The sequence below is a fragment of the Callorhinchus milii genome, unplaced genomic scaffold (genome assembly GCF_018977255.1).
Source record: "Callorhinchus milii isolate IMCB2004 unplaced genomic scaffold, IMCB_Cmil_1.0 Scaffold7, whole genome shotgun sequence".
NCBI classification, from domain to species: domain Eukaryota; kingdom Metazoa; phylum Chordata; class Chondrichthyes; order Chimaeriformes; family Callorhinchidae; genus Callorhinchus; species Callorhinchus milii.
The window spans coordinates 24,978,106-25,004,860 of NW_024704748.1; the positions used below are offsets into that span (position 1 = coordinate 24,978,106).

General features: G+C 40.0%; 1 protein-coding gene across 1 annotated transcript; it reads right to left on the reverse strand.

Annotated features, from left to right (window-relative positions):
• Positions 1 to 1,151: 1,151 nt before the first annotated feature.
• Positions 1,152 to 26,473, reverse strand: btbd16 (BTB (POZ) domain containing 16). Its single transcript, XM_042336860.1, has 16 exons — positions 26,390 to 26,473; positions 26,031 to 26,187; positions 24,405 to 24,555; positions 23,765 to 23,844; positions 23,101 to 23,256; positions 22,595 to 22,792; positions 22,198 to 22,312; positions 21,700 to 21,769; positions 20,422 to 20,552; positions 19,708 to 19,827; positions 15,257 to 15,348; positions 6,171 to 6,253; positions 5,266 to 5,343; positions 4,720 to 4,821; positions 1,798 to 1,986; positions 1,152 to 1,287 (listed from the first exon to the last, which is right to left on the reverse strand). Exons 1-16 carry the CDS (start codon positions 26,471 to 26,473, stop codon positions 1,219 to 1,221), a joined length of 1,875 nt encoding a protein of 624 aa, XP_042192794.1. The 3' UTR covers positions 1,152 to 1,218.
• Positions 26,474 to 26,755: the final 282 nt, after the last annotated feature.

The following is a 26,755-nucleotide window of genomic DNA, read 5'->3' on the forward strand; positions in this document are numbered from 1 at the left end:
GAAGGAGTCTCGGAGCAGTTGCATCAACTTTGCCTTTGAACATGGGAGCAAGAAGTGACCGAAATACCAATTTTCCCATGAAATACGACATTCATTGTAATTTGCTTAACACCGCTGTTGTTATTGCTTGGCACATAGAACTTTTTGCACATACCGCATTTACAATTTAAACTTTTTCCCCAATGTGCATATCAGTCTAGTCAGTCTTGTTATACATCAATATTAATATTATTTTATCCTTGCATTTGATATATGTTGTGCTTGTGCATGTCTCTATTATTGGGACGTCCTCCTGACATATATACAAATGTAATTTCGTTGTTGCCTACTGATTTTTTTAATACATATAGATCTTTCAATTTCTCAGACAACCCTCGCTCGGTTTGTTATCTCTGACTATGCTTCGCACCTCATCTGAATATTGAGGAGAGTTTAGCAAAGTCCCTCCACCAAAACCTGTCTGAACTGATGCAGCAAGCTAACCCTAAGTGCTCTGAGACGTCTCGATTGGCCTTTGTTGTTCAACAATTCCTCACCCACAGCTAATTTCACAGAAGTTCTTTTTAAAGAGCTCTAAATTAGTTTATTAAGTTTCATTCCTAGGTGCCATCACAACAAATTGTTGCTAACGTTAACAGAATGCCATTTCTTACGCTCAGCATTTAGGAATGCCTGTTGTTCCTGCAATATTTTTAGAGAGACTTCAAAAAGATCATTAAACAGACTTCAATCCCTTTTTTTTGTGATCAGCTGCCAGCACACATAATAACGAAATCAGATTGAGAATCAGTGGTGCTGTTACATTACTGTAATTCCGTCTCAAGAAGCGTCTGGTAACTCCTTGGAACTAGCATTAAATAATGAAAATTAGAGACCAGATGATATCTTGCTAGTACCATTACTAAAAGGTGGAAAATCAGCCTTTCTTCTCCAGTATGAATACCTTTCTCAAAACGTTAATATACTTCTCTCGATTTCTACCAACAACTGCACATTCCTCTCTTCCACAAATAAAGTCCTCAGGCAGGCACATGTGGCATGTTGACAAAAGAGTTCACAGCAGTTTTGCTTTGTAAACTTTTACTGACACGAAACCCTCAAAGGCTGCAACGTGACATTTTCAAGCCAAACAATTGTCACTTTTACCCCGATGTGTTATTTTTTTTTTAATTCAGAAATTTTAGACAGTTCGAAGGTTCCCTTCCCTTTGGCTCTGTGTCACGATGCGGGAAAAAGAAGAGCAAAAGTCACAAAAATAGGCATGGTGAGTCCAGCAATCATCAGGACCTGAAAGAATAAAAAAAGAATCATTAACTTATTAGCATTCCATGTCTGACCTCAGTAAACAAAGGCGGTTCATACTTTGGCCTTGACCACTTGTGTTACTGTTCCCATAGATAGCTTCTCAAATCATTAGTTATAGTGGCCTCTGGTGGCCAATTAATAGTGCAATCACTCCCCAACAGAAGGACTGCAGATCATTTTTAATTTGGGCTAAATTTCCACGATTGTATGCCGGGTAAAGTGTATTCATGTGTTAATTAATTAATCCCCACCCTCTGAAACTCTAACCCACAGTCCCTACTCCTCGAACCCCTCCCTTGAAGACCCATCTCAAGACCTTCCTCTTTGACCGTGCCCTCAGTCACCCTCTTACCCCAACCCTCCCCGCCCTCCACCCCGCCTGATCCCAATCACCAGCTGGGTACGGATCCCTGACTGTCCAGCGCCTTGGGACGTCCTCCTGACATGAAAGACGCTTTACAAATATAATTTGTTGTTGTTGCTAAACCTTACCTGACTGTGGCATGTCTTTTTAGTAACGCCAAATTTCTGGGTCTGTTTCCCAGAATTAAAGACTTGCCATCGTTCATCAACCAATGACTGTACTTGAATTGCATACTGAATTTCACGTTCCTGGCGTAAACTAAACGCATAGCGTTCACAAATTCTGAAGGGCAAACTCGAGTCTGTGTGTTTTAGTCTCTGGAAACAACAATGGATTGATTTAATAAGTGAACCCAGAATGAATTTGTTAAATTATATTAATGAAGGTTTAGTGCTGTTAATGTTTGTTTCAGCAGCAGTGTATTAGTTTCTGGCCTATGCTTGAACTAGTTTAAATTGTTAATAGACACGTAAACATTTCCAGCTGATGTTTGAAACGCTCCACTGAATAAAGCAATTGCAGATTTAGATAGAACACATTTAAAGCATTCACTAATTTGTACAATAAATGCTATATAAAATTACGGCAAGAAAATTACATTTTTAAAGCACCTTTCACGTCGGGAGGACATCCCAGTGATTATAAATTATATATTTATATATTTATATACATCATTATAAAGATGCGAAAATCAAACCTTTCAAGGATAAGCAAAAATGCTAGACAAAAGAGAGAAGGCCAATTAAATGAAGCTGGAGAACAAAGAACAGCGCGTCTGCACTTCAATGCTGAAAGGACTGCAACAGCGCACCAAAATGAGGTGCCCACTCAAAGAACAGCATGGCCAAAATGAGTCCTCCCACACGAGTCCCCAGATAAAGATGAAATGAAATAAAGATGAAATGATTGTCTGTGTGTCTGTCTGTGTGTCAATCTACATTTCATATTGGATCCTTTGGTTGCAAGCGAAGCTGCAATGGGTACAGCCCATTCCTTATAAATTCATAACTACTGGAAATATATTGAACTCTTCTTCTAGGATGGGAGAAATGCAATGAAATGTTTACATTCTCATGTTAACTCAAGGCACACTACCTTGCATTCGTTTCGCATGTCATCAGTCATGAAACCACGGAAACAATAAGCAAATATTACAGGAAAGCTAAATTAGGCAGCACTCCAGAGAACACAGAGGCCTCTCAAAAGAATGTCTTTGTCAACATTTCATGGCTTAAAGTTAGAGAGATAAATCATTAGCCACAAAAAGAAATGGGGGTGGGCACGACAGAGATATGAGTCACTGCTAGAGAGATAATCAAGAACATATCTCAAAATTCTGTAACTGTACCACAACAGGCTGTTGCAAAAGCAGACACCCGCATCACAAGACAGTTAAAAATGCGTAAAGACTTAAATGCTAAAACTGAATATATTCAGGCTTTCTCTTACCCTGTTGTGCAATAGGGAGTGCTGTTTGTGCGTAGGTTCCTGTATATGCAGATATTGTCTTATGCATTAGCTTGCATTGTGCAGTGTCGCCCATCTGCATTTCCACTTTAGCAAAATGATTGCACACAGCCACTTTTGTACTCATGAATGATTAATTAGGGACATTACCATCCACTTGATACACGGCAACGATTTCCCCCTCCACTTTCAAGTGGAAATTATATGCATTAAGGAGAATGAATTGAACCAGTTCCTAAGTGCTCGCTGTGTGTTCCAGCTGAGTGCACAGGCTGGGAAAAAATGGCAAAGCTTTATTTCTGTGACGAGTTGCAAAGGTAAGACAGAGAGAGGATAGTGGAGGATGAGACAATGTGTAATTGGCGATACAGCACTAAGCTTTGCAAAACGATACATGTGGAAACTAGCCTCGTGTCAGCAGATGCTCTTGCCATAAGGCAGCATGTAGATGAGGAAAGGCGTAGGCCTGAGGTTAGAGCACTGAAATACCATATGCAAGGGTGAGAGGAGAAGCCGTCGGAGTAAGCAAAATGAATGCAAGCGATTCAACACATCAAAATGGACAGAGGCAATCTGCTCCAGGTTCAATTTGAGAAACACGTGAATCGTCTCCTAGACAGAAATTACAATATTTGGAATTTTGACGGTTTCCACTGGCCTTGAATGGGTATTTAAAGTTGTCATTTTGTCCTTTGTACACCATCTTGTTTCAATAGTCCTTTTCCTATACTTTTCCCCTTACTCTTAGCACCCTTATCACACAAGACCTGTTTTGTCTCACTTTAGTGCCATTGACTGCGATTCATTTTCAGACGCTAACAGTTCCTTCGCATTGTAAGTGATACTTTTCTTCAAACCTCTTGTTCCATTTGAAGCGTATTAAGTTTGTATTCATGTCCTCCAGCTCTGTGCTCACTGACCAACTTAAATAGGCTGTTAGTACCTACATTATCCCTGTCTTGTAAGAATATTTTAGACCAATAAAGTTATGCAGGGAAAATAAAGAAGGAAATACAGCCAGGAACCCTCGCTTTTGATACATTAAACTACAGCTGTACTGATTATCTCTAAACCAGCACTAGCATTGGAATTACCACCAGAATTCCTCAGAGGTTATGCTTCAGGCTGGTTTGCAAGTGTTTAAGACTTGACTTATTGATTTTGTTTCTGACACTAATAGGTCCATCACAGGAATGTGCTGTACAGCAACATGCATTTGCCTCAGATTTCATGATGCAGACATATTTCATTGCAAAAATAAAACTTCCAATTTTTCCCTACCCCACTCCACAGCTCACATCTGGAGATGGAGGTAGAGACAGTAATAATTCAAATTGATTTAACAAATATCTATCCAAATAAATCCAAACAAATATTTTCTCTATCATTATATTAGTGCCTAAGTAGTTGATGGAAAGAATAGTTTTGATTTTAATTAGAGCCATCTGCCTGATCCGACAGTTTCTGTCTTGCTATTGAACGCAAAAAAGATAAAACACAATCTTGCTCAAAATATTTTATATAAAAGTGCTGCCCATCACCTAATGCCCATCTTTTTCAAATTAAGGTGGCTGTTATCTTACCTGTATGTAAAAGCTGTAGATAGATTTCTTTCTTTCCTGAACAGCTTTTAGTTCAAAATAAAATCCACAGTGTGCAATCATTTCTGAGTAGTACTGTGGCTCCTGTTCACACACACATGAAAATAAGATGATACGAAATGAAAAGGCATCCAAATTATATCAAATACCATCACAGACACAATCAGAATTGTGACACAAGAAGCACCTCAATATATCTATGGCTTCGCCTTCAAAACCGAGAAGAAGTTGTGCTTCAAGTGTTATTTGCCGGCATTAAAGTAAGAATAAATTTTTAAAAATGTTTTGCTTTGATGTGCCATAATTAAGCAGACTATTTTAGTTAGTCCAGCAGAAGCAAAACTATTCGATTTGAAAATGATCCGTATTTTCGATCTAAAAATAAATTCATATAATGCACTGGGGTGGTGACTGATGTTTCTCTTTATACCTGTGATCCACTTGAGAGCATTATAGGTGTTTACTGATGGCCTCTTCTGAATAAACATTGTTTTGGTTAACTTTATTTATCATATCTATTGCTTTTACCTCTGTAATGATGAATCCAAATCGGATAGCTTGAGTGGAAAAGTCTTTCAGGAATGGCATGTCCCCCCCATGCTGTAGCTGTAACATTGATAAATAGCATTGAAATCTTACAGTCTTCCAGGCCTTTCACAATATTTTTAAATGATTCTATAGCCTCTGCACTGGAACGTATAACCAATAAAGATATGATCACTGTCTTTAAGATGGTAAAGGGACTAGACAATGTAGATCATGACAGGCTGTTTCAACTTGTCCAGAATAGTAAAGCCTGAGGACATGGCCTGCAATTGAAGGCGGGTAAATTTAGAACAAATCTACGCAAATACTATTTCAGTGAGCGAATAGTAAACCTGTGGGACAGGCTCCCTGGGGAGACGGTTGAAGCAGGAAGTGTTGATTACTTCAATCACAGATTAAATAGTTTTCTTTTAGGAAATAACATTATGGGATATAGTGCATAGGTAGTTCATGACACATGTGTGCATGCGACCACCAGGAAGGTGGAAGGCAAACTAGATGGACCTTGGTCATTTTTATCCAGCATTTCTCATGTTCTTAAAGATGTTTCCAAAGTTTTTCCATGTTACCACAAAGGATTTGGGGATTTAAAAAAAAACTCTTATTGGGATTTCTATCTACATTGTGCAGCTCACTGGAATTACAAATCTCCCCTTTTTTTCAGGTATTCACATAAATAATATTTAGATTTCTTTTTAAAAAGCAATTTTTTTTCATAGCTTCTTCAAAATCAAATTGATTCTTTCAGCATAAAGCCTTAGGATTTCTGAAACAAATACGTTACATGAAAATGGCGATGTGCAAAAGAGTCACTTGACCGTACTTAAGCTGTAATTACTCCTGACAGTGATTACAGGTCTAGTTTGAAAACTGTGAGATTGACTCACTGCATGGTAGTTGTGGGTAAGTATCTGCAGCAGCCAAGCCTGTGGGAACAAATTGATTTGCTGCAGCTCTTCAAGATGCTTAGCTGTGAAAACGAAAAGAGTAGTCTGTATTCACGCATATGCCAACAATCAAGTTCCAACAGAATGCTGAGACACAAGAGCGATGCTGAATCTGAATCATTTCCTCATTTAAAAATTTCCATGCTGCTTACACTCAATGCCCTTTGTACGTTAGTGCCAGCTCATAATATTTTGCATGCCATATGAAAGTTGCCTTAGTATGTGTGAAAGAGCTAGATAATATGGAATTATCAGACGTTGCACTTAAAAATGCTGATGTGTTTGCACTTAACAAAACTCACAAATGGTGCTGACTGTAGTGAGATATGAAGGACTTTTTAAATAAATAATAATTAAACTAATCATCTTTCTATTTGCTAGGCTGCATTACACATCAACACATCTGAAAACACTTCAAAGGTAATTGCAGTCAAGTGTAATGACTTGGTACGTGTAGGCAAACATGGCAACAATACCAATACAGCAACATCCCAAATGCAGCTACGAAGCAAGTGCTTTTATCTGAAGAACAATCTATTGACACAAGCCTGTTTCTGCCCCTTCAACGTATTTTTATTCCACACACATACTAATTTAACATTCTCCTGGAAGGGGATAATGAACCACAACTGGACTTCAATCCGATTGTTGGAGACAGCCAACAAAATCCTGTTCCATCTCCTCAATCACAAAACACTGCAGCACAATAATATTCTATCATTATGTGAGGAAAGAGAATGCCTTTGTGTAGACAAACCAGTTTTCAGACTTGAACCAATATATATTACGCATTTGCAAAATTAAACATCTGGGGAAAGAAATTCCACTTGGGTCTAGATTTATTGGAAGAATTTGTTTAAGTAACATTTTAAGAATGTCCAAACCAGGCATATTCTTCAAATGCAGCTTTAATTTTGAAGTCAATTTTCTGCAGTTCACAAAAGAACATACAGGAATCCAGCTGTGAAATTAAACTTGTAGTTAAGAGTTTTTGACCCTCTGAAATGTGATGTAAATAGAGTAAATCTATTACACAGGTGTATCTTTAAAAAGTTCAGCCAAAGAAGTATGCAAAAAAATTGAAGAAATTATTCCTGGGCACTTTAAAAGAAAGCTAAGGAATTCTATGAGGAAGCAGATGCAGAAGGTTATAAACAGATTAAGCGATGCAGGATTGTTTAAAGAGGATGCTTTAGTTCAAAATATCTAAGTCTATGTATACTTTATACGACCAATAAACAGATGTTTTTTTTATTTGATTATACTATATTTCTAATCTCACAATTCTTAATTTGTTTATTTTTCAGTGTGAGACTGAAACAAATTGTTGTCTTGACGGTGGATGGAAAGTTCCCAAATTCAGGCAGATCTCGGAATGGAAAAGGCAAACAGAGATGAAGAGTTTTCCCACGTGAAAGGGAAAAATTAGAGGATCTACTTACAAAGAAAAATAATCACAGATTACTGAGAGAATATAAGCAGCAAACACAATGATTCAGACAGAACATAGTTCAGCTAACGATCAACTATGTTTTATTGTGAATATTCTTATAAAAGCTGGACAATAAAAACACCGGAAATAAAGATGGGACAAAGAATGCTGCTTCTCCTAATGGCTTAGCTGAGAACTGTGCAAATACATAGCACAAATCACTTGGTGATTGCTGACTGACATTTGTTACAACGGCAGTGATAAATGTTCATGTTTCACTGTGCTTGTTTCTACTGTTACAGTAAGGCAGTAAGGCTTGAATTGTTTCCTCTTCAAGCGCTCTAAGACGCTACCCTGTGTGGAGAGCACTGTATATGTGCAAGTTGTTGAAGATGTTGTTGAGGAGGCAAATTCCAACTTGAAACTAGCTACCAACATAACAGTGATCAGTTTCAGACACAAGTAAGACCATTGGTCCATCTAGGCTACCCATTTGACCTTCCAAATTACATTTATATAGCGTCTTTCACATTGGGAGGACATCCCAAAGCACTGAAGACTAATGAACTCTCGGCTCGGCACAGTTTTGCGACCATGAAGTGAAAGTGAAGATGAGACCCAACTTCTATGCTTATACCACCTTGCAGACGAGATATGATTGTTTTCCCAATATCAGTCACTCTGCAACTGACTCTCATTGTGAATAGATCCGTACGCACAGCCTGCTCAACAACCATCAGTAAGAGGCAGTTTGATCATGAAACCACAGAAGAAAATTTAGGTCAAATATAACGGCTGTAATTTAATGGTTTAACCCCTAATTTACAACAACCATACAATTACACTTATAGAGCGCCTTTCACGTCTGGAGGACGTCCAAAGGTGCTGGACAGTCAGGGGTGAGGACCCGAGCATGGGGGAGGGGTGTGGTAGGGGTGAGGGAAGGCAGAGAGGTGGGAGGGCGACCGAAGGCACGATCGAAGAGGAGGGTCATGAGACCGGCCTTGAAGGAGGCAAGGAGGTAGTGAGGCGAAGGGACTGTGGGATGGAGTTCCAGAGTGTGGGGGCAGAGAGGCTGAAAGCCCGGCCACTGATGGTAGGGCGGGTCGGGCAGGAGACATGGAACAGACTGGAGCCCGCTGAACGGAGGGAGCGGGCAGGTTGGTAGGGAGTCAGCAGGTCAGAGAGGTAGGAGGGGGCAAGGCCATGGATGGCCTTGAAAGTGAGGACAAGGAGCTTGAATTCGATTCTCTGAGGGATGGGGCGCCAATGGAGTCGGCCGAGGGTGGGAGTGATGGGGTCACGGAGTCTGGTGCGTGAGTTTTGGATGATCTGCAGCTTGTGAAGGGAAGAGTTGGGAAGGCCGATGAGGAGGGCGTTTCTATAGTCAAGCCTTGATGTGACGAATGCGTGGGTGAGGGTTTCGGCAGGCTGAGGGATGAGGCAGTCTGGCAATGTTGCGGAGTAGGTGGTCATGGCGCGGATGTGGGGGAGAAAGGACAGTTCAGAGTCAAACAAGATACCCAGGTTCCTGACTGGCTTAGTGAGGTTGAGCGTGCAGCCATGGATGCTGATGCTGCCAATGCCCGAGGTGAGGAGACGCTAACGCAAGTCAATCAGGAGGGCCTCGGTCTTGCTGACGTTCAGCTGGAAAAAAGTTGTCCCTTGTCCAGAACTTGATGTCGGACAGGCATTTGGTCAGGACGCCAGTAGTCCTGGAGTTCAGGGTGGAGGGAGAGAGGTAGAGTTGGGTGTCATCCGCATATATGTGGAAATTTACCCCATGTCTGTGGATGATGTCACCAAGGGGGCGCATGTAGAGGGTGAAGAGGAGGAGACCGAGGACAGAGCCCTGAAGAACACCGCCTGAGACGGTGCGGGGGCTGGAGGGGAAACCGTTTGCTGAGACGAAGTGGAGGCGGTGTGAAAGGTAGGACCTGAATCAGTCAAGGACAGATCCTTGGAGGTTGAGGTGGGACGAGAGGCGGTGGAGGAGGATTGCATGGTCCACGGTGACAAAAGCGGCGGAGAGATCGAGGAGGACGAGGAGGCAGAGGGAGCTCTGGTCACACATGGTCAGGATGTCATTAGTGACCTTGACCAGAGCAGTTTGCGTGCTGTGGGCAGCACTTAACACACATATTTGTTTACAAACATGATATTCCTCTTGATGTTGTGCGATGAATGATTTGGGCACTTAAAATGTATTATTATTATTTAAAAGGCCAGGGTCATGCATCATCTGGGTCACTAAGTATGCCTCATATTTCATCCACTGAAAGTATGTTTAACCCACTACAGCTTCAAAAGGGAACAAAATTCAATTGCAGTTTCGTTTTTCAGCAACAGCCTTTTCTCCCATCACAACAATCACAACTTGCATTTATATAGTGTTCTTCACAAGGGTAGCTTTCCAGAGCGCTATCGTACAGAATGCAGCAGATTTTCCCCGATAAAGTCATCAATGGATTTCAGTGAGCTTTACCTTCTTGATATCTTAGAACACCTTAGTACTAGTTTCGACAACATGTCAATATTCACATTACCGTTCTCCTATAAACTTGGGCATAATTGTAGTTGTTTACTTTGAAAAGAGGATGTGATTCTTCTTTTTACCAATAATGATTCATTTGTGGTTTTGCACAACTCCACTGCCTTCCTTCATCTATCACATGGTGATGGATTGTTAGCATGTGTGGTGCTGACACTATATTTACCAAGTTCCGCATCTAGTGCTGCCTCAAACTCCAAATATTCAAACCATAATCCCTGTTTTTATTCCACCGCCAGCAAAAATTTACAAAATTACGCTTTTACACTGAACATGTGTAAATAATTGAACACTGGATGAAAAACAATATCTGTTTTTCCAATCTGGTTTTGTGTGTTCAACAACCTGGCGTCACCGGCCAGTTCGAGTTTCACAAAATTAGGGGGTTTAACAACAACAACAAAATTACAATTGTATAGCGCCTTTCACGTCAGGAGAACGTCCCATAGCACTGACAGGAATAACAGGATTCCTGGATTAACAGGATTAATAACAGGAAATAGTGCAGGACTTCAAGAGACAACAGTAAAGAAAATCGTCATTCTTGCAAACGGAAAGTTTGAATTCTAAGTTGCTTTTCAATTATATTACAATTGTTCTGAGATGTTACCAGTGAAGGGTGCTAGACAAGTGCAAGTTGTAGTTGTATGTTATATTCTCTCAGTAATTTAAGGAGAATCAATATGAGGGAAATATCGATGCATTCTGTAGGTGAACGCAGTAGCCAATTTTTGCTCACAGCAATGTCCCGCAAACAGCCATGAAGCAAACGACCAATTTTATTTAGGGGATTATTGGCCAGAATCCCAGGAGAAATTCCCTTCTCTTTTTGAGAAGTGCCATAGGATCTTTCACATCCATCTAAATAGGGATACAGAATGGATGGCCCCTCCAACAGTGACATCTCCAACCCCTTGCACCACATTGCAGTGTCAGCCTGGACTGTGTGATGTTACTTCTCTGATGTAAAAAAAGACAGAATACAATGGCTAAAAAGTTCTGAATACTATTTTTTATACACTAAGTATTTATTTGATACAGATCCAAACATCTGGTGGAAAATGCTGATACTGTACGTATTTTTGAAAAATAAATGTGAAAATCTAAATGAGAAGCACATGAAAAACAGTGAATCACTATGGAAGTGACTCAGTCATTACACACTTGTCTGGGTGAATGACTGACTATCAGTGGAGTTGAAGAAGCAGGAAAGGCAGGAAATAATCTAAAAATCTAATGAAAATGCTCAAGTGGAGACAAGGCAACACCCTAAAAAGGTCTATAGGAATTATTATAGTTATTGAGAAAGAATTAATTTAGCCTTACACTGACAGAGGAATTAGTGGATTCTATTCAACAGTGACCTGCTCCCTTATGGGAGTACAATGCAATGATTTTCTCCAGATTGAAGGAGTTCCAATGAATTTTTAATTTGTTTTGCTTCTCCGGAGGATTTGTGCAGATTATTTAACCAAACTTGTTGCAGGTCATGCTGTCGCTGTGTTCTGACATCTACGCAAAGGCCAATAGCAACAGCCAACAATATCCGGAAATCCTGTAAAATGCTTTTCTAAACACTGATCATATCATTTCATTTACGTTCGGATTAAATATTAATTTTCCGGTAATTAATGGCTGATGAATGGCATGACAGGTGCTGAAATGGAAAAGAAGATGAAAGAGGGGCACGATCCAGGTCATCGATGGTTCATTAACAGTGCTGTGTTCCGAGACGCTGTCCGGTGTGAAGGGCGCTATATAAATGCTAATTGATGTTGCTGGAAGCAAAGCAACTTAGTTTCCACCAGTTGAGAGTGGGAAGCTAGTGATTTATTCGTCGCACCCCATCCTACATCGCCTTTTGGTATTATTCGATTAATAAGATCAAAACTTGGTCCATTGAGGGTGAATGAACTGTTGTGGAAGCTTTGGAGCAATGGAACCAGTATAGATCCACTGCTGTATTTATCAAACCACCTCTTCACGGTGGTCTCAGAATTTGGCTCCAACAAGATTCATGCTGACTCACTCGATTTACATTGCACATTCAAATGCAGCTTAAAATGCTCAGAGGCTTATGTAACCTTGAAAAAAACAGGCGTGTTGACTTAGACTTGCACTGTGAATGAAGCACAAGCCCCAAGCAAGACCATTTACACGTGACCGGATTTACAATAAAAATAATAATCATTGCATTTGATATAGCGTCTTATCGCGTCTTCGAGACATCTCAGAGCGCTTCACAACATATACTGTAAAGTGAATTGACTGTGTATCCTCCCACCTAAACCTTCAAGGCACTGTCCTTGAATGGTTTAGGTCGTACCTTTCTCACCGTCTTCACTTTGTCTCAACGAATGGCTTCTCCTCCACCCCCCGTACTGTCTCATGTGGTGTCCCTCAGGGCTCTGTCCTTGGTCCCCTCCTCTTCACCCTCTATATGCTCCCCTCGGTGACATCATCCGCAGACATGGAGTTAACTTCCACATGTATGCGGATGACACCCAACTCTACCTTTCCTCCTCTACTCTCAACTCCACGACCACCGATGTCCTGACAGCTGCCTGTCCGACATCGAGTCCTGGACGAGAGACAACTTTCTTCAGCTCAACGTGCGAAAAACCGAGGCCCTCCTGATTGGCTCACGTCAGCGCCTCCGCACCTCAGGCGCTGACAGCATCAGCATCCAAGGCCGCACTCTCCACCTCTCAAAGCCAGTCAGGAACCTCGGCGTTTTGTTCGACCCTGAGCTGTCCTTTCTCCCTCACATCCGCACTACAACTGGCACCGCCTTCCATCACAGGGAGTCCTGTAGCTCAGTGGTTAGAGCACTCGCTTTGCAAGTGAGAGACCTGAGTTCAATCCCAGGCAGAGGGCGAAACCTTGGGCAAGTTTCCTTACTCCACACGGAGCCTAATAATAATCCCTCCAAAACCAAAAACAATAATAAATTGGTCATTTTCAATCTACGACTGTTTGTGGGACATTGCTGTGCGCAATTGGCTGCCGCGTTTGCCCACAAATATACAGTCAATTCACTTTACAGTGTGTTCTGTGAAGCGCTTTGGGACGTCCTCCTGACGTGAAAAGCGCTATATCAAATGCAAGGATTATTATTATTATTATTATTATTATCACCTTCGGAACATCGCCAGACTACGGCACTACCTCACCCCTCACGCTGCTGAAACCCTGGTCCACGCCTTTGTCACCTCAAGGCTGGACTATGGGAACTCTCTCCTCGCCGGCCTTCCCGCCACCTCCCTCCACACTGCAGGTCATTCAGAACTCTGCAGCTCGTGTACTGTCCCGCACCAGACTTCGGGACCACATCACTCCCACCCTCGCTCGCCTCCACTGGCTCCCCATCCCCCAGAGGGTTGATTTCAAGATCCTCATCCTCACCTACAAGGCCATTCACGGCCTCGCTCCCTCCTACCTCTCCAACCTACTATCCCCCTACCTACCTGCCCGTACCCTCCGTTCCTCTGGCTCCGGTCTGCTCCACGTCCCCCGCCCCAACCGCCCTACCATCGGTGGTCGGGCCTTCAGCCTCTCAGCCCCCAGGCTCTGGAACTCCATCCCCCAGTGCCTTCGCCTTGCTTCCTCCCTTTCCTCCTTCAAGGCCGGTCTCAAAACCTTTCTCTTTGACCGTGCCTTCAGCTCCCCTCTCGACTCTCTTCCCCCTCCTCGCTCCCTCCCTTCCCTTCCCTCACCCTGACCATTTCCCCCTCCTCGCTCCCTCCCTTCCCTCCCCTCACCCTGACCATTTCCCCCCTGCTCGGGTCATGACCCAACTGTGCAGCGCCTTGGGACGTCCTCCTGACGTGAAAGGCGCTCTATAAATGGAATCTTGTTGTTGTTGTTGTTGTTGTTGTATTTGTGGGCGAAACACAGCAACCAATTGCGCACAGCAGTGTCCCACAAACAGTCGTGGATTGAGTGACTAAATTATTTTATTATTTTTTCTTGAGGGATTATTATTATTATTATTCATACTGCGGCTTATGGCATCGATTCAAGACAGAACCCCCCCCCCCCTTAATAATGAATTTATAACCCACATTTGGGGGTTGGTTTGAATGTGAAAATCGCATCAATTGATGGTAAAAGTACAGTATAAATTGAAGACCCAGATTAAAATCCCAACCTTGACTAACATTCTAACCCAGGCAAACCTGAAGCAGTGAGTTGTTAATGCAGGTGCTTGAATGCTGCTTAACACGACACCAATTAAATTAAGCCTGCGTCCTATTTATGTCTGCACTCCATCATCAGAAACAGCAAATGGAGTACTGAAACCTCTAGGCTCTGCCACAGTGCAGTCACTTCTTTTCCTATCCCTCTGGCTTCAGCACTGAATTTTTCAGTGGTTTCATTCTTAATCAATACGTGGCAAATTTCCAAATTTAAACTGCAAGATAGACCTCACAGCATTGCCAAAAAGCAAGGCAACGATATAACAATAATTCTCGTATTTGATATAGCGCCTTATCGTGCCTTTGAGACGTCTCAAAGCGCTTCACAGAATATACTGTAAAGTGAATTGAGTGTATGTATTTTGTGGGCGAAATGTTTGCCTATTTATCTCATTACGTTTACCTTTGTTGCGCAAAAACTTTTACTGAGTATCTATCATTTCTGAACAAAATTATTTTTAGGTTTAGGGGCAGTCAGTGTCATGCAGTTTTGAATCATAAGTTTCCATTGGCACGCAGATTAATGTATATAGTATGGCCAGACCGGTAAATTACTATGCCTCTATTCACTGGGCCTCACAGATATAATTAAGCATTTGTTGAAGAGAAGAGTGGGTGAGTCAAGGCTCCAAAACCAAATGGCAGAGGCAACAATCACATATGATAATAAAAATCAGTATGTTTGAATAAGCAAGATATTTTTGATATTCTCGCCATGCGATTCTATCAGCTCTTCTAAAGTCTGGGCTAGGTTTGAAATGACAAGCCACATTCCACAGTAATGAATGTAACAGCACTGTTTGACATTTAAAGATCAGCAGCTCAACGAACATACAGTACTTACTCTCTGTTATCCCGTGCAGGCGGAGAGCTTTAAACAGCGCTAGGAACCTTTCTCCAATTTCCTTTTCCAAGAAGACACTTGTCTTCGGCAAACTGTAGGGAAGGAAAAGAGTCACGTAAAAACGTACGGTTAGCTTTTCCTTTCACCACACAAGAGAATTTTAATTTGACTTTTAATTTGACACCAGGGGAGATGGAGGGGGAGGTGTTCATAAAGGATTTTCAATGTTTCATACACAATTTGAGGGTAGGGATGTACGATATTTGAGCCAGCCAGTCATAAACCCTTCTCAAAATGTGATCATGTACATTTTGTTTATTAAAAGAATGTTTTCTTTCAAACCCAACTTCTTAACCATGACTTTGGTTCAGATCCTTAAATTCAAATTCCCCTGCTCCCGATGATCTCTGTGAACCACTTTGAGACAGTCATCTTGTGTGAATTTACTGATGAACCCAGCTGTTGAAGAGAGCCCATATATGTGGAAGATTTTACTGAAAACATTGGTTGGTCCAAGGTGTGAGCACAACTTTTTTTTATAAAAAAAATTAACGGGAGCGCTTCCCAGATTGAATTCAACAATTTACCAATATTCTGGGGACTCTAAAATGCTGCAGATTAAATTTAGCTTCAGGTGGAATTTCTCCCTTCAAATAAGTATCTTGGGTGCGTAGAAGGTGGTTTTGTGCTGCTATTAATGCTGCAGTGAATTAGCAATAATACAAGGAATTCATCCCCCCCCCACCCCGTGGCGTTATTTAGTATTGCAGCACTGTGCAATTTACAGAGAAATTAATACTCACCGTATGAATTTTCTACCCTTTGTTTATCAGAAAATGGTTCAACATTTATGCTTGCAGTACAAGTTTCTGGATGTCACAAATTCTGCCACAAGAATAACAACACTGCTGCATGGTGCAACATATTGATCTGCTATCAGGGTTACCAATTTCCCACTCCTATTTTCAACATGACAAACTAATTGCCAAAGTTGTTGGCAAAACAATTAAACTCACTAATGAAATGCTTGACCCGGGTCACATTGCAGTTTTTGCACATTAAAGCAGTCTGTGGACCTGTTGCCACCAGATGCATATTGTATATGTGAGTGCAAATATACACATACAGTATTTATTAAGTATTTATTAAGTGCACCACAGGAACAAACAGTCTGCTGGCTTAATGGCAAAATGAGATTCTCTTAATTGGTTAGATCACCAAAAGTTTGGGTTACGATCATTCAAAGTTAAGAAGCCAAACATTCATCCTTAATACATAGACAGACCTTGTCAAAATAATGTGCGTCAAGTCAAGCAGGAGAAAGATTGCAGTTTACACCAATTTGGGGTAAATTGTTATCAGGATATGCAGTACCATGGAATTTTACAGAGGTGTTACATGGTTTACTGGAACAAAGCACACACTTTTCTTAAAAGCTGATGCAGACAAAATTCTTGGCTTCTGACTTGACGTTGAGATTGTCCAAATGATATGATGAAGTCACTGAGATTTATGTTACTCGGAAATACAAAGTTATACTTTCAGTTACATGGAAATTCAAAGCTTACGCACATTCTCAAACTATTTCAAGATTTGAAATGTAATAATAATCCTTACATTTGGTACATATAGCGCCTCATCACGTCTGCAAAACGTCTCAAACCGCTTCACAGAATATACAGTAAAGTGAATTGACTGTGTATTTTGTGGGCAAGATGTACCCAGGTCAATAAGAACTTGCACGATTAGAGCAGCTTATCAGGTCAAAACATTTTAAAAAGCGTTTCACAAGTAATTCCCGTCAAATGCAGTGACTGCTTTTATAGACAAACAGAGCAGTTATTGTACCCGATATATCCCTCAAACAGCCATGAAATGAACGACTGATTTATGTGGCGATTTAGTGCAGGACAGAAGCAGGAAGGAGTTGGCCTCAAACTTTCATGGTTTAAGATTCAAGATTTACCACTTTGCAAATCTCACAATTTAATGTTTGCAATCAACGCAAACTAGTCCCCATTCTTAACCATATGATTCTTTACTATTCTGGTGAAGGCTAAAAGAATAATGCAGTGACAAATTTTACACGTCAGCAGAGCAGAGAAGGAACTGGAAGAACAAAACGCCAGAAGTTGTACAACTATGGGTTTTCTGAGCTCTGCTCTTAAATCCCATTATGCTTCCATAAAGTCCTTTTCAGGAAATCTTCACAGGAAGAAAACACGCCATTTATTTATGAACACTCTTCAAACTTGAGGTTCAGAGCTTCCTCCACTCAGCCTGGCTCAGTGGTAGCATTCTCACCCCTGAGTCAGAAAGTTATCGGCTCAAATCCCACATTGGGACTTGAAATCACATTGTCTAAGTCAAGATGACACTCCAATGCAATGCTGGGGGTGTGTTTGGTTGTCAGAGGTACCGTTCTTCAGATGAGACACTAAACCGAGGTCCCATCTGCCCGTTCAGGCGAACGTTAATGATCCCATGGCACTATTTGAAAAGAGAAGGGAGTTCTTCAGCGTCCTGGCCAACAAACCCCCAAATAAAATGTGTCACTCGCTCCATGGCTGTTTGTGGGAAACTACTGGCTGCCGTGTTTCACCCACAAAATACACAGTCAATCCACCTTGCAGTACATCCTGTGGAGCAATTTAAGACTTCTCAATGTCGTGGTAAGACACTATATAATAATATCAAATGCCAGGACTATTATTTATCCTGGTCATTTTTTCATGTACACAAACATTTTTAGCAGCAATCAAACATATGAGGCTTTTGTTTACAGATGAAAGAAAAAAGGGTACATGATCCCCTCTTCCTGCACCCCACCCCACCCCACCCCTCCCTCAGATATTCCAGTACTGTTAGCATAAGGCTATTTTTAAATCAAGTGGTTACAGCTGTATAAGCAACAATCTGGTATAATCTGCATTAAATGTTTCTTTAAAAAAAGAATTGATGCAATCAACAGCATTTGTCCATAGAATGCTTGGGGACTTTCCATATTTCATACAAAATTAATCTCTAAATCAAGAACTAAACTATTTCTTTGAAGTTAGTTTTCCCATACAAAGGAAAACAGATAGTGTTTCACTTGTAAGATAACATTTTTTGCTTCCATTTCTTAAATCTCTGAGGTCCAGTGAAACCATTAATTTTTCTTTCATTAACCGAGAGTATTAATTACTATTTCTCTGCATCAAGGAAATACCAAGAAGGATAAAACTGCTGCAAAACATCTCGTTTAAAAACTGTGCAGTATATCAATTGTGCATAATTTGGCACAAAGATTCTAAACTAATCGCAATCCTTGCATGATTAATCACAAGTCTTGCATGATTAACAGGAACCTAGTGAGAAGAATCACTACCACCAGGTTTTATTTGGATCAGCCGGGTGGGTGTCTGAGACATACAGAAACTTATCAGCAAACTAAACTGAAAGTTTAATACATTCCACCTTTTCATGGAGATTCAGGAGAATGGGGTGGAATAGAATTGAACATGTTTACAAATGCAAACAAGCGTTTTTACGTAATCTCTCCCTTCATTAAGTGTTCCCGCTCCCCCGTAAATAGTAACTTTAATTTTGAAGTCTCTCATGTTGCTTCATTTGATGTATTTTGTTTCTTGCTCAACTTTAATTAAGCCTCAAGCCTGGGAGTTACCAATAAAACATTAATGCACTCTGTCATGAAAATTCAGCAATACTTATTTCCATGATGTGAAAGGACAAACTTCTGTTTCTCAACAGCTCTGCCTCAACTTCCTACAATTACAAGGTTGTCTCAGGTCACTATCATTGTGAACTACAATAATGAATATACCACGCCTGATATATTATTGAAGCCGAGGGAGGAATTATTGACTGATATCGTAGAGAAAGAGCTGCTTATTATACTTCATACAACACAAATACTATAGCTGGACCTTCACATGAGGGAGAGGGGAATAGAAAGGTATGGGAGGGAGTAAGGAATGGGTGAAGACTTGTGTGGAGAATAAACCCTGGCAATGACTGGTTGGGCCAATTGGCCTGTTTCCATGCTGTATATTTTTTGTAGATAACCTGGCAATATTTTCTTGAATCTAGAATGTCTAACTCCACTGTATAATTTAGGAATAAACTGAACAGCATTTTATTTCCAAAAAAATGTTTACTGTTTAGCAGTATGATGTCTGCGGTTTCTGTTCCCTGCCTTGACCTCCAGTAAATATTTGCAAAAACACCAGATCATTTTCAATTTCCTCTGGGAATCTCAGAAGATTTCACGAGACTGGTAGGAAAAATAAACCCCCAAATCATATGATGCTGTCCTCATTTCCTATCTGACTGGTCAGCTGCTATATCCCAAATTCAATCCTTGTAAACTACCCACAAATAGTTTGGACGCAGTTAGAAAATAGCACTCCGTAGTTATTGCATAACAAGTAAAGCAGTAAAGTAATCACCTGATAAAATACGTTAAGATGCCGTTGTATGATGGCATTATCCGTACCTTGGGGTTCATCTGAAGGAAAATCCAGCAGAGGACAGTTTGTAGGACATGGTATTCACTAAAAGTGAACAATCTACAACAGCAGAACAAACCAATGTCAAATTCCAACAAATACAATCCAACCAAATAAAGGAGATCGGAATTATCTTAATCCTAAATGTTACAAAAGGGAACTAGCTTATGACATTCTTTGTCTCTCTCTGTGCTTTAAAATTCATATTTTNATTTTTGATCATGCTTTCAGTCACCCTTCTCCCCCCTGACCCCAGCTCGGGTCTGAAATGCTGTACACGCCAGCACCTTGGGACGTCCTCCCGACGTGAAAGGCGCTCCACCACCCTACCCACCCAGCAGATTGGGCTCCAGAAGTGAAAGGCGCTGCACAGATGTCAGTTGTCCTTGTTTTATGCTTCAATATAACTGAGGATCGGAGACAATCTGAGAACACACAAGACATGCTCAACCAGCCCTTCTGAGGCAATGTGAATGAGCGATCCATAGCTTTAGCATTAGACTGCTTCGGAAGAGTATAGGTTACTATCATACCGTTAGACAATGTTGATTATGCATTCTGAGGAGATAGATAGTATTTGTGGACATATTATTAGAGCTATGGTATTATTTCACGTAACTGAATTGTTCTTATGACGCCAAGTGGATTGCTGACCTGGGCGATAGCAATATTTTATGCAGGAAATCCAATTGTAGGTCACGGAAATTGGCCTCATATCTGAGATGCACAGTAAGGTTTAACTCCAGCCACCTCTCACAGTCGTGCATTAGAAGGTCCAGGTTGTACTGAATCAGAGAGAGAAGAAATGAGAGCTGACTTCAAGGGAACTCATAAAGCAAGAGCTCCACCCAGTGCTCTGACAGAAATGCGCACTCACTAATAATAATAATAATCCTTGCATTTGATATAGCGCTTTTCACGTCTGGAGGACGTCCCAAAGCGCTTCACAGAACACACTGTAAAGTGAATTGACTGTATATTTGTGGGCGAACGCGGCAGCCAATTGCGCACAGCAATGTCCCACAAACAGTTGTAGATTGAAAATGACCAATTTATTATTGTTTTTGGTTTTGGAGGGATTATTATTAGGCTCTGTGTGGAATAAGGAAACTTGCCCAAGGTTTCGCCCTCTGCCTGGAATTGAACTCAGGTCTCTCACTTGCAAAGCGAGTGCTCTAACCACTGAGCTACAGGACTCCACAAAGTTAATCACTGCAATTTGCTGTCAATAATTCAGTGGACTTCATATTTCATACTTCAGGCTCTACCTCACTTTCAGCCGAGCCGGTAAAAAAAAAAATCACTTGATTTTGATCATGGTGATTGTGCAATCTACCAAACAATGTTTGAGTTCAACAAAAAATCAGCATCGCTTCATTCACTTTCTATCAATTTTGGTTCAAAGTTCCCAAGGGCTCGAAATTCCACTCACTCTTAGCCTGTACACGAACATTTTGTTCTTCAAATTTAAGATTGGCAGGATTGTGAAAAGTTCTTTACCTCAGTCCTAATTTCGAAACTTTTCAGTTTTTAATAAAAAAGGCTTTCAAATTAAGACTGAAGTGAAGAATTGTCCACATTTCTGCATGACCTTCAATTTGAAGGCAAAATTTGCCTGCTATGTTTATAATGCACGGATGCAAATTACATTACTCCAGGAACTTCCTTCTGGTAACATTCGATGTTGTGCATTAAATATGTAGTGTGAAAGAACCTCAACATCATCCTGAAAACAGGCCCTTAATTCTCTAATCAGATCTGAGTTCTTTTGTTTTAACATAAATATCCCTAGTCTAAGCCCTTAAAATGTTTTTTGGCTTAAGACTTAAGATGCATCGCATAAATATTCTACATTGAAGCAATGTGGAGAGCAAAGTTATAACATATTTCTGGAGACTTCAAGGAGGTTCAAAGGTACTTTCAGTCCCTTACCTTGAGGGCAGCTGTAAGAAAATGGCATACAGTGGTGGAATTTATGTTATTCATCATGACGGAGACACACCTGCCAGAATAAAACATATTTCTTTCATAAAAAGTTGATCCATCCGATAGTATCAAACTATATCATGATAATTGTTAAAAGAAAAAAACTTTACATTACTATTCACTTGTGAAATGTAGCTCCCTTGATACAACCATGGGGAAATAATTTGTTTTTTTTCACAGTGGGGAGAGGGAATTCACAAAACTAAATACCCACAAACTAAATGCATTGCTTGGTGTTGTGGCTTCTGTTGAGCGAATATCAGCTCATTAGCTTCCATTGTGAGATTCTCAAACTGCAATTTGATGTCACTGTCCGTTTCTCAGACTTTATCAATTAAGAAGCTCTCGCTCCCTTGAGAAATCCTCGACTGTGACAGATTTTGCAAGATGAGCCAGGAAATTAGACATTGTTCAAAGTTTTCCGTGCAACTGATATGTACTTACTTTTGAAACAGAGTTGGAAATTTCAGAATTGAAGCAGCAGTCAGGACACTCACAGCATATTTCACATCCACTTCTAGTTCAGCATTGTACAAGTTTCCCAAAGCAACAGCAAATGCTATACCAACAAAATATAAAATGCTAGAACATAACACAGGTTCAGTATACAAACATAACAGTATTTCAGTCACATTCTTGGGAAATATGGTCTCCGCTCAACAGGTGCATTGTGTGCAGCATGGATCGTTGTACAAGGTTTGGCAAGTATAATTAATAATGATTAATTATATGAATTAATATAATTATTATAACAATAGTAAGCCTCTACCAGCTCCAAATAGATTAGTTAAACTGAGAGAGTAATGTCTCTCAGCAAAATACCATAATGCTTAATGATTACCTTCTTTAGTAATATGCTGATCTTCAATATCAAGCTTTATGTTCACCATATTCTTCAGCTGTTTCAATGAAATATTTGACTGTGGCTTGAGGACCCACTGGGCAGATTGTGTCCTTTGGTTGCAGTGAACAGAAGTTTGGGACTTGCGGGTTTGGAGTGGACAACTTTTATCTTCTGAATTGCAATAAAATAAACTCCCTGTACATAAACAAAAAAAAGTATAGCAGCAGCTAAATTAGACCTATAAAAAATGAAAGGTAATCATATTGAGAAGATACGTGAACACACTGTTGATTCCTTCAAACACAGATTAGATAGTTTTCTTTTAGGAAATAACATTATGGGATATAGTACATAGATAGTTCGCGGCATATGCGCCAGGAAGGTGGAGGGTATGAACTAGATGGACCTTAGTCTTTTTTCATCTAACATTGGTTATGTTTTTATGTTCTTATACTGACTGATCTACCTAATGAATGATTAAAGGATTGTCTTCATTGACCTACCTTTTTGATGAATGTCTGTTGTATTTTTGGCAATGTTCCTGCAAATTTTATTTTTCGACTCATCGGCAGTAGTTAGTAGTTCTAGCAGCAGTTTTGATTTTAACAAATATTGACTGTGTAGCTCCCAGAAGGAGTCTAGACATTGTAAGACGACATCTGTTGAAAGAACCGCAGAATTATGCTGAAAGAAACATTTATTACGCCAGCAATGAACTCACTGCCTGCAATTTCGATTTAAGTGACATAAATAGTGGTATGACATAATGTGAAGTTCATTTCCTGGACATCAGTGGTGGATTTAGATTTTTCCAAAGGTGGATGTTATTTATTTATCATTACTAAAAAGGCCAAGTAGAATGCTAGTTGACCCTGAAATTATTCAGCCTTTCCCGAATGACTCAGAACAACAAATGTTTCCATGGACAACTGCAATTTTTCCTTTCCTTAACAATGTGTCACTTTTTGTTTAAATTAAGTGACCAATGCCATAATCTTGGTTTTCTATACTATTAGAACCCTGAACATTATCCAATCCCAATTTAGTAGTATTTTCTACTATTTTACACAAATGAGAATATATATATGGTTGTCATTCCTAAATACACTTTTATTATGATTATAGGTGACAACGTCTATCTTTGCAGTACAACATACAGACACTAACCTGGATTCTTGTCTTCTGTCACCTTACTTGAATAGCAATATATGAGGTCCTTTCTTATAAAGGATTCAGACACATTAAAACTAACAAAGAAACAGAAGTTATTCAAAGTTGATGAAGGCTCTTACTAATTGCCCTGCAACAAAGACATTCACACTGAAACCTGACACAGAAAACTTATTTTTGCAGTCCATGCATCATACTCAAATGGAGAAAAATTTTGAATATCATGAGTCTTTTAGACAACACTTAAGTATAACACTAGAATTCTCCACTTCCTCTTATCCACAAAAATACCTCCAAAATAACCTACATCAGTTCTCTTCAATCACCAAAAGCATTTATGCAACATACCCTCAATATACATAATTACCACATTTTAAAGACTGAATATTCATATTTTGTTTAGATATATGAACTGAATACATTCGTGAAATTACAATTTATCAAATTACATGCAGTTCTAATGTCGCTGAAGCTTGTGAAGCCAGATTTTGATATCTTTAATCTCTTTTTTTCAAAAAAATGCAGGTACTTAACTATTGGTTCATTGCTTTTTGACCTCTACACTTTTGTATGTTGCTTTGCAGGAGAACAATTTTATGAATTAGAAAAAAAAACCTCCAACTTGCTGTGTTCTTACCTCTTTCTAGAGAAGATTGGTTCAAGAGTACTGTCAGATTTAGATTTAGACGTAGGATAGCACTTTGGAAGATAGGGCATACAGGTGGGAATATGAGATGGAGAAGCACACCTATCACTGTATTTGTACCAGCTGGAAATTGGGACATCAGCTACAAATAAAAAAAAATGCTTAATTGCATTGGTCACAATGTTGTACAGCACGTATTAATCGATTAACTTCTGCACGTTTGACAGAGAATGTCTCCGCCTGACATACTCTCTCCTGCGACTGGATAACATTGTTTGATGCCCAACGTATTCCAGATACTTTCCATGTTAATGTACTTCTATTTGACATTACACTTTGCAACAACAGCAACGAACTTCGACAGCGCCCTTCACACATCGCAGAGGGCTTATTGTTTGCATATAGTGTATTATAGACTGTGGCGTCCTGTAGTTCAGTGGTTAGCGCACTCGCCTCACAAGCGAGAGACCTGGGTTCGATTCCCAGCAAGGCAAAATATTGGGCAAGTTTTCTTACTCCACACCCCCTCTGTTTACCCAGCAGTAAATAGGAACCTGGTTGTTAGTCGATTGGCGGATAGCTTTTCGGGGGTAATAATTCCTTCAAAAAAAATAATAATAAATAAATTGGTCACTTTTTATCCACATCTGATTGTGGGACACTGCTGTGCGCAATTGGCTGCTGCTTTTCGCCCACAAAATATACAGTTAATTCACTTATGAAGCGCATTGAGACGTCTCGAAGACGTGATAAGGCACTATATCAAATGCAAATATTATTATTATTATTATAAAGCCACAGCAGTCCACAACATGATTCTGGACATAAACATCAAGTGGTTTGTTAGTTCTAAGCACTCCTTGATGTTGCTCTTGTTAATCTTTCAATATGAAATGCACTAAATAAATATACGTTGTAACTATTGTTGGTTTAGGACAGAACCATGGCTCTTTTTAATTAATGATATTCCTTTAATAAGTGGCAGATCATGATCTGAATGCAGAATATGACAAGACTGCAAATTACTTCTAGTGAAATGATGTACTCTAATGAGACATCTATAAATGTGCATCCGAGATTAATCGACCTATAAATGTATATTATGTGTCACATAAATGACAGTAGAAAAACAAACAAAAACTTAACCATATAGAGAATACGTGAGATTATTAAATAATAATAATAATAATCCTTGCATTTGATATAGCGCTTTTCACGTCGAGAGGACGTCCCAAAGCGCTTCACAAAACACACTGTAAAGTGAATTGACTGTATATTTGTGGGCGAACGCGGCAGTCAATTGCGCACAGCAGCGTCCCACAAACAAGCGTGGATTGAAACTGACCAATTTATTATTGTTTTTGGTTTTGGAGGATTATTATTAGGCTCTGTGTGGAGTAAGGAAACTTGCCCAAGGTTTCACCCTCTGCCTGGAATTGAACTCAGGTCTCTCGCTTGCAAAGCGAGTGCTCTAACCACTGAGCTACAGGACTCCACTAAATGTTTCAGCACCACATTCACTTTTAATCAGCTTTAATGAATCTATCAATGATTTCACAACTTTTTCTTGAATACAGTAAAATGTTTCAGACTAAAAGGATCCCATCCCATTATTACCTGTCAATATTCTTTGCAATGACTCATTGAAGCAAACTTGGATAGCTTTAATAGCCTGGGTTCGCCCCATCATATCAGACCCCAGAGGTGCTGGTATGCGCCAGCGATTTGTGATGCCTGCTTGATTGCGTGTTGATTTTCTATCAACATTCACACTCTGGACAACAGGGAAAAGTACAATAAATAAAATTCACCATTTTCACATTCATATAACAATCCTTGCATTTATACAACAGCTTTCACAAAAGGAGGATGTCCCACAACCTCTGCTGGCTGGACACCTGAGCTTGGGGAAGGTGGAAGCCGAAAGGTTTATTCAAGCGAAAATGACTACACTAAATGATACTAACAAACCTCACTGTTATTTTTCTGGGATCCCAAAGCCTTTCTATTTTAAACTGACCAGATAAGAACTTGCTAGTCGAAAGAAGAACAAGGTCCATCCAGTTTGCCTTCTACCATCCTGGCAGTCGCTTAACTTGTCGTGTTCCAAACTATTTACTGAATCCCAAGATATTGTTTCTAACAGAAATCAATTCTAATTTGTTCTGGAAAGAATCGAAACTTTCTGCTTCCACTCTCTCCCTAGGGAGCCTGTTCCATACATTTAAATATAAACCAATATGCTTCACAAGTCACATGAATACATACCTGCTCTTCACATTGGAACGGGTTTCCTTGTGGAATATCTGATAAGGCTACATAACTGGGTGCCATCAAGGTCC

Excerpts from the sequence above, each read along its gene's own strand:
- btbd16 (XM_042336860.1), bottom strand. The coding sequence starts at position 26,473 with ATGGACCTTGTTCTTCTTTCGACTAGCAAGTTCTTATCTGGTCAGTTT. Across the intron at positions 19,828-20,421 it reads AAAATATTGCTATCGCCCAG|ATTGTTCACTTTTAGTGAAT; the intron begins GTCAGCAATCCA and ends CTGCTGTTGTAG. Across the intron at positions 1,288-1,797 it reads AAAAGACATGCCACAGTCAG|GTCCTGATGATTGCTGGACT; the intron begins GTAAGGTTTAGC and ends TTATTCTTTCAG.